Source organism: Hyperolius riggenbachi, chromosome 9 (assembly GCF_040937935.1).
Source record: "Hyperolius riggenbachi isolate aHypRig1 chromosome 9, aHypRig1.pri, whole genome shotgun sequence".
Taxonomy (NCBI): domain Eukaryota; kingdom Metazoa; phylum Chordata; class Amphibia; order Anura; family Hyperoliidae; genus Hyperolius; species Hyperolius riggenbachi.
Window position 1 is genome coordinate 72,401,814 of NC_090654.1, and position 9,001 is coordinate 72,410,814.

The window sequence follows — 9,001 nt, forward strand, 5'->3', positions numbered from 1 at the left end:
GCGATATCCAGTTTATCAAAGAGCTTTCGTAAGTGTTTTTGTTTGCCGATTAGCGCTTTTTTAATCACACGATCAGGAAGTGAACTCTTTGACCTGGAACTGAATCTCTTTAATCGTACTTTTTTTTTTTTTTTTTTTTTTTTTTTTAGAAAAGCGATATCGCTTAGCCAATCGCTTTTTAAAGCGATGTTACTATACCTTCTATGGAATCGCAAATGCTCAGAAAATGGTGCAGGACCCGTGTTTGCAATTGGAAAGAAAGCTCATTGCTCATGTGAGAACAGGCACATTAAAATACATTGCTCAACTGCTTTTTAAAGCGCTTTTGAAAATCGCCAACGCTAAAAAAAAAGAAAAGCGCGCATAGTGTGAACGAGCCCCAAGACTGGTCTGATGTCATTTAAATGCATGTTTACACCTCAAGGAAGCTAATTATCATTGCCTACTCACACAATCTGATAATGCTAGCTGGCAACAGTAAGCTTATCCATTGGCAGCGAAATTACATGAAAAACTTGAGTGTTAACTTTGGAAACCCCTCAAATGGTTGTAGTTGTTAATTTTATGCTGTGTTTAATGCTTTAGACCATAGATTACATTTTGAGCGTAATCCCACTTTCAGGTTGGCATACACTGTTAAAGGGACACTATGGAGAAAAATTGTAAAATTTAAAATATGTGCAAACCTATACAAATAAGAAATACGTTTTTTCCAGAGTAAAATGAGCCATAAACGACTTTTCTCCTATGTTGCTGTCACTTACAGTAGGTAGTAGAAATCTAACAGAAGCGACAGGTTTTGGACTAGTCCATCTCTTCATGGGGGATTCTCAGGGATATATTTATTTTCAAAAGCACTTAGTGAATGGCAGTTGCTCTGTCCAACCGCCAAAAAACTGTGTAGCGAGCAGGGAAGCTGACCAGCATTATTGTTTAAATCCTTCTTTGGGAATATCTTTATAAAGAATAAAAGCCTTGCTGAGAATCCCCTATGAAGAGATGGACTAGTCCAAAACCTGTCGCTTCTGTCAGATTTCTACTACCTACTGTAAGTGACAGTAACATAGAGAAAAAGTAATATATGGCTCATTTTACCCTGGAAAAAAAATGTATTTCTTATTTGTCTATGTTTGCACATAGTTTTAATTTTTACAATTTTTCGCCATAGTGCCCCTTTAAGGTACTCATACATCTAGTGATTTTGGCAGCCAATCGACCAATAGACAGACCTCTCTCTGATTGAATCTAATTGGAGAGAGAAATCAGTTGGTCCCCATAAACTGCAGGACGATTTCCGACCGCCCCCATGCTAATGCATTAATACTTTACCTTTCTGGTGTCTGCCGCTGTGTCCGGCTGTCCGCACTCCTCTTCTGGATTTATGCCCCATGTGGTTGCTGGCATACTGCACATGGGGCATGTATGTGACATCACACAGGCACCCCTTGTGCAATGTGTCGTAGTATTAATGCATTGAGGGGGGGGGGGGGTGTTGCATGTACATTTGGGGGGGGCGCTAGGTTTCCATCGCATTCGGCTGCGATTATCGCACACCATTACAACTGCACGCCCAATCGAGCTGGTTGGCCCAAGATTTTCCAGCACATCCAGACGATACATGCGACCAGCTTCGGTAGCATCGTCAATCGGGCATGCTTTTAACTGCATCGGTTTTCGATAATTATCAAATCGGATGCCGGTTGGCCACTAAATCTTCAGATATATGGCCACCTTTCGACATTTGTAATAGACTAGCTGTTCAATTGGATAAAAACATAAAATGTGAAGAAAATCTGTTAAGAATGGTCCTCTTGATCGATGCTAGGTCAGTTGAACATTGGTGGTTGGCAGTATTCGAGTGCTCCGAACACTGGTTTTGGGAACACCTGCAATTCATTTCTGGGCAGTTTGGAAAATCAAGCAATGACTTTTAATCGGATTTCAAACAGAGTTTTTGTTTTATAATAATGTGCTTCTCGACTTGCATTATATTGTCTAGCAAAAAGATCCTCATTCTGGGGATGAACGAGGAGCCCAAACCTCACCCGAAAAACCTTCAGCTGCAGAAGATGGTGCGCTACTCGGCCACGCTGTTTGTGCAGGTAAAGACCTCAGAGAGGAGAAGCAGCTGCATTGCACTTTGGCCTGCATGTGATCTCACTTTGCACATCACATGCTTTACATACATTAATGTATACGTCATTGGGTAATAACTGCTGATTGTAATGTCATTATGCCTTTTACTCTTTGTTTCACCAACTACTGTTTTTCTAAGGTTGCCATTTGCATAACACATATCAGGTTGTCACTGCAGCGAGATGTGTGTCCTGCACACAGCTGAAACATTGCTGATCACTTTATATTGTAGTAAATGTTTCTTAGTAATATTAAAAAGGCCCCCCCATGGTAAAAAGCGCGTGCTAGGCCAGGCCCCCCCCCCCCCCCCCCCCCCGATTTACATTCTGAAATTTATCACAGGTGGCGACATCTTTAGTTCTGCCAGGTGATCTGTACGGAATGTTCATTTACTGAGTCCTATGCACAGAGGGAGATATTGGTTGCTTGGCAGTTGTACAAAGCTGTTATTTCCCACAATGCAACAAGGTTCACAGACAGCAAACTGTCAGGACCAGACACAAGGACACAGGAGGATACAGGGACAGAGGTTTATAGGATGCTTGCTGGTCATCAGTGATCAGTGTGTCTGTTTTCTGCTGCACTTTTACATTGTAAAGTTGACCATACAAGGGTCAATAACAGGCTGATCCTCCAATTGATCGATCTGTCACCAATCAAAGTATGCGTAACCTATAGAAGTACATTTCTCCCAGAGTAAAATGCAATACAAATTATGTTTCTCCTATGTTGCTGTCACTTACAGCAGGCACTAAAAATCTGACAGATCTGACTGGTTTTGGACTAGTCTGTATCCTCATGGGAAATTCTCAGTATTTCCTTCATTCTTTACAATAGTACTGCCTGGAAAGGATCTATACAAAGATGCCAGCCCCCCTACTCATCTGCTCACTATTTTGGCAGTGGGACTGATCAACTGCCATTCCGTAAGTGATTTTAAAAATACCCCTTAGAAAAACCTATAAGGAGATGGACTAGTCCAAAACATACAACAATATATAGGGTGTTGTCCGGTAGGGCCTTTTGCATTATCTATTTTCCCAGTACGATTATTCTGAGTGTTTGCAGGACTAGTCCAAAACTTGTCAGATCTGTCATTTTATAACCATCTGGAAGTGATAGCGATATAGGAAAATAAGTAAATTATAGTGCATTTTACTCTTGAACAAATGTACATTCTATACATATACATAGAGGTGCAGACTAACCAACAAGCTCATGGTGACCCAGAACTCATTGGAGTGTGTAAGGGGCTACAATGGTCCTAAAAGCCCCCTTACTAAGATGCTATGGAAAACAAAAGTTTGCTTTCTTAAAACAGAAAGAATTTGCGATAATTCAGGTTAGAGTGAGCTCCAAGATGTCTCCCAGTGATTCACTGCTGACTATATGCAAATTAACCATCGTTACCCTTATGCTGCATACACACTTGAGATAAAAGTCTCTGGAAAAGGCAAGTTCACAGACCAATTTTACCCCCTTCCATGTAGTATGAGAGCCATACTCTACACAGTCTATTCTATGGAGCTGCACTCCCCATCACATAAAATCTTTGCAAGATGCTGCACACAAAGTTGCCCGTACACATTCAAAAGATCATTATCTGCAAAAGATCTCTTCCTGCAATAGATCCATTCCTTCAAAATGCATTCATAGTCTATGAGATCTGCAGATCATCATACACACCTTGTTTAGCAGGCAATCATCTGCAGATCAGATCCACCAGGATGGATTTTCAGATCTGCAGATGATTGCCAGATATGCAGATGAAGTCTGTTAAACAAGGTGTGTATGAGGATCTGCAGATCTCATAGACTATGAATGCATTTTGCAGAAATGGATCTATTGCAGGAAGAGATCTTTTGCAGATAATGATCTTTTGAATGTGTACAGGCATCTTTGTGTGCAGCATCTTGCAAAGATTTTATCTGATGGGGAGTGCAGCTCCATAGAATAGACTGTGTAGAGTATGGCTCTCATACTACATGGAATGGGGTAAAATTGGTCTGTGATCTTGCCTTTTCCAGAGACTTTTATCTCAAGTGTGTATGCAGCATTAGGGTACATACACACATCAGACCATAGTCTTTGGAAAATGAAAGATCACAGACCAATTTTACCCCCTTCCATGTAGTATGAGAGCCATACCTACACAGTCTATTCTATGGAGCTGAACTCCCCATCAGACAGAAATCTTTGCAAGATGCTGCACACAAAGACGCTGTAGACATTCAAAAGAATAATATCTGCAAAAGATCTGTTCCTGCAAAATATCAATTCCTGCAAAATGCATTCATAGTCTGATATCTGCAGATCATCATACACACCATGTTTAACTGACATTCATCTGCAGATCAGATCCACCAGGATGGATTTTCAGATCTGCAAATGATTGTCTGATCTGCAGATGAATGGCAGTTAAACAAGGTGTGTATGATGATCTGCAGATCTCATAGACTATGAATGTAATTTGCAGGAACTGATCTTTTGCAGATACTGATCTTTTGCAGATACTGATCTTTTGCAGATACTGATCTTTTGCAGATACTGATCTTTTGCAGATACTGATCTTTTGCAGATACTGATCTTTTGCAGATACTGATCTTTTGTGTCTGTACAGCATCTGTGTGTGCAGCATCTTGCAAAGATTTCTGTCTGATGGGGAGTTCAGCTCCATAGAAAAGACAGTGAAGAGTATGGCTCTCATACTACATGAAGGGTGGTAAGATTGGTCTGTGATCTTTCATTTTCCAAAGACTATAGTCTGATGTGTGTATGAGCCTTTAGAAGCGTAGTACATACACATTAATTTAGACTTTTTGTGATAGTGGTCATTTAAGCTTCCTGTGGATCTTTTTATATTTTAACTATTTCATTTTAGGAAAAACTTTTGGGTCTGATGTCCCTTCCGACCAAAGAGAAGTATGAGGGGCTGAAAGAGGCACGCAGACAGGAGAATGAGCTGAAACTACAGAGAGAGAGACAGGTGAGAGGATGTTGAACCTGCACCTCATTGTCTATAGAAGGTGTTGTTCAGTACAGGTGTGGTTAGTGACTATGGTTACTATCCTATCCCTATAACTACTGTCAAAGCTTAAATTCCTATTAAAGTATATACAAGCTAAGGAAATGTTGTTAAATGGAGTACAAAAATGGTATGAAGTCCAGGACTTCATCTTCCATTTCCTCTCCCCCCTCCCCCCCCGCTAGCCTCTGTTTCTCCACAATTTGACCTGTACTAGGCACCAGTACAGAGGTCCTGAGCAAGGGTAGTTTGGGCGTAGTACGAGTTGAAATGCGGAAAAACGGAAAGGGGGGGGGTGGATTGGAGGACTGCATGGCTACCGTTGCAGATCAATGTATTCCCCCCCCCCCCTTTTCACCCTTTTTGTTTATAGCTTGACATCCAAACACAAAATTAGCATGGCTAGTGCTAACTAGTTCAGTATCAGCCTGCAGATGTGTGGCTTCCTCAAGCTGCCAGGTGCCAGTCTATCTTCAGAGTTTAGAGCAGCTCCAACATGTAGTTGACAGTCCTAGCTTTTTATAGATTAACAGTAGATGATATGGGCATGCACACATTGCCTAGCAGTAGTAAATGAGTTAGGCTAACAAAGCTAGATAGCAGTACTGCAGACTTTGCTCTAAAGATAGATGATGTGCACTTGGCAAGGTAGTCATACATACCACTACCTATGGGATATGGCATGGGCAAGCATTGCAGGCTATTGCTGAACTAGTAAGCACTAGACTGCGTGTGTTTTTTGTGCATGTGTGTGTGCAGGGCTGTTGAGTCGGTACATAAATCATCCGACTCCAAAACCACAGACTCTAATTCAAACTCCAGGTACCCAAAACGGCTCCGACTCCTTGAATCCAACTCCTTAGTCTAATTCTTACCAGGGTTGTGGATTTGGTACAAAAATCACCCGACTCTGCCTGCTCAGTTTATGAAACCTCCAACTCTGACTCCAGGTACCCAAAATTGCTCCAACTTTGCAACCCTGTGTGTGTGTTCACATTCAAATATTTGCTGTTTGAAGAAGGCAATGTGATGAAGTTTTTTTATACGTGGCTTCTTTTCCAATAGGCTGCTCTTGAAGCCCAGAAGAAAAGAGATGGATTCTCTCATCCCTCCGACATACAGAATGGCGAGCTCCACCAAAGGGGTCGTATTCGTAAAGTAGAGGGGTGGCTACCTACAGCAGGTGCTCCCCGTATCAGAGAAACCTCAGACCCTCTCTTACAGCAGATTGAGGTCATCACCTCCTACATCCAGCAGGCACAGGTGGCTGGGAGAGTGGACGAGGTGCATATGTTGGAGGATAACCTGAGGCAACTGCAGGATGAGTATGACCAGCAGCAAGTGGAAAAGGCCATTCAGATATCCAGAGAGTTGGCAGAAGAGGAGGCAATGCAGAGAGAGCAGCTGGAAGTGCTGAGGAGGAGGGAGGAGAGTCGAGAGCAACGGAAAGGGCTGACGCAACACAACAGGACTCATTCACTGGACTTCCGAGAGCAAAGTCAGCCCACTGGATGGCCAAACAAGCAAACTGCTGCACTGGATCTCCAGCTCCCGAAACTAAATGTTAGTCCAGTGAAAAACGTTCCAGTAGCTGTTCAAAGTGTTTCAGAGGTGCAGATAAATACTGCCCCCTCTTTTTGTATCTCTTCTGTTCTCCCAAAAGTGGAAGAGCATAAACCTGTGTCCACAAACCCCTTTGAGGATGAGGAGGATGAAGCAGCATCTGCCCCCTCCCCAGCACAAATTCACCAAAATGGCACGAGAGAATACAACCCATTCGAGGAAGATGATGAAAATCCAGAAGAAGAAACCACCGCCAATAATGAAAGGGCAACAGTCTCAACCAATCCCTTTGAAGACTCTCCTGACCATTCCTGTGTATCACCAGCCTCAAAAAACCCCTTTGAGGAAGACAATGGTGCTTGCCTGGGAAACCCCTTTGAGGTTGCTGACGAATTAGGAACAAGCAAAGAAGAGGTTATAGAAGAAGACCTACTTCTGCAGCAAATCGACAATATCAAGGCCTACATATTTGATGCTAAGCACAGTGGGCGGATGGATGAGGTGGAGGTCCTGACTGAGAACCTCAGAGAACTGAAAAAGACTCTGGCGAAGCAAAAGGGGCAGGACAAATGACCAGCAAATGCTAGAAGGCACCAATTGTAAAAGTGTGGTATATCCATTGTTACCTTTTTCATGCTTTCCATCCCATTGTGGATCTTATGAAAAGTCAATAACCAGCAGAACGTTATTCAAAATATCATCAAAACTGTGCGCTTCTGAAGAACTCCCAAGGCTACAAGTGGGTTTCCTTTTTCATCTGATCTAGTTGCTTGTCTGAAAACGGCACAAATACTAAATAAAATGCCTCAGAACTGATCAGATGTATCATCACCTGCAGCTTTAGTTTTCAAAGACAGCTTTTACCTTAAAGAGGTTCTGCACATAGGTTTTATATTTAACCATAGTAACAAAGCCAGGGGAGCCTTCATACAAAATGTCTGTTCCCTTCGCTTTAAGGGAGTGCTCATCACCTTGGTCTCAGGTGGCATTTTGTCCTCTTCGTGACTTTAATGTGCGTAAAAGATGAGCTGTTCGAGAATTGAGAGGAGTATGCCTACTATTTTACTATGGCAAAAAATGTAACTACACATGATCAGCTTGTTCGTGCAATAGTCTGAGGGAGGTTCCCGTCTTGGCTGTGATGTAGGGCTTGTACCATGATAAAGGGAGAAGTAGCCCCCAAAGCCCTCAATACACAGTAGCTGAAGGACTTGGTCTTCAGGGTTGTCATACAGGTTCAGCCTGTTCCAGTGGTTGAATAAAAAGTCTATGTGGATAAGCTCTTTACTTTTCATACTGCCTGTCAGCATGGCCAACGAATGTCCACCAGCCTTCAAAAGGTTCCGTATTTTCCTGTGAAAATGTTATAATGTTGCCTATGGGGTTAAAGCCACTGTGTATAGGAGAGCTGTACAATATAGTCAAGGTCAAGTCCCAGGAAACCTTGCTTGGTCAACTTGAGGAAAACTACACACAGCTCAACGTTCTCCAGCAGTGTGTCTGTATATGATGCTGCACAGATGATTATCTCGTGATTTAAGTTACAACTGGGATACACTACAAACCAGGAAGCACAGCAGTCTGTATGGGGGCGTAGTGCCATGTTGCCAGCCTGAAGTTCTTACAGTGTTGAGCTTTGAGAAGAATTGACTTTTGAGTGAGATACTGGTTAATCTAAAAAGACAAAATATAAACATAGTAAACCATTCAAATGTTACATCTAGGGAGCAGTTTTTGAACTGGTGAAGCCTAATATTTGCTCTGCTGTTCTATACTATGACTACCTAACATACACTAAACTAAGAAGACCTAACCTGTGGATTCCTGGCAGGTTCGACTATATGATTAACACTTGTCTCTCATCATGCTCACAAGGAGCCAGATCACACACTAATCATAGAGGGGGTCTAGAATACATGACTCTGGCACTTTCTGTTCCGTTCCAATTCTACTAATAAACTCACAAGTCAGTGCTCTGATGATCGTCAAAGGGATTTTGTCATTTTTTGAGATTGTCATTGGAAACCATTATTCCCGAGATCTGCCAGTCTGGAAATGAAGGTTAAAGAACGCTACGTAATAAGGTGTGGATGTTAAATGAGCACATAGTATGTAAGTAGAGGAAAACACATCCTGTTTGTTAGTGTACTGACATAATAGTCATTCAGATGTTGGTGAAAGGGAACTTTTAAGTGAGAGGGATATGGAGGCTTCCATATTTATTTCCTTGTAAACCATATAGTTGCCTGGCTGCCCTGCTGATCTTTTTATCTACAG

General features: G+C 42.1%; 1 protein-coding gene across 2 annotated transcripts in view; it reads left to right on the top strand.

Annotated features, from left to right (window-relative positions):
- The window catches only part of RBSN (rabenosyn, RAB effector), a 29,694-nt gene extending 20,980 nt beyond the window's left edge, over positions 1-8,714 (top strand). For both annotated transcript variants that reach the window (XM_068253034.1, XM_068253035.1), the window contains exons 10-12: positions 2,000-2,102; positions 5,018-5,122; positions 6,227-8,714. In XM_068253034.1, coding sequence (XP_068109135.1) covers positions 2,000-2,102; positions 5,018-5,122; positions 6,227-7,297 — 1,279 coding nt within the window. In that variant the 3' untranslated portion in view covers positions 7,298-8,714. The remainder of the gene's footprint in view (positions 1-1,999; positions 2,103-5,017; positions 5,123-6,226) is intronic.
- Positions 8,715-9,001: the final 287 nt, after the last annotated feature.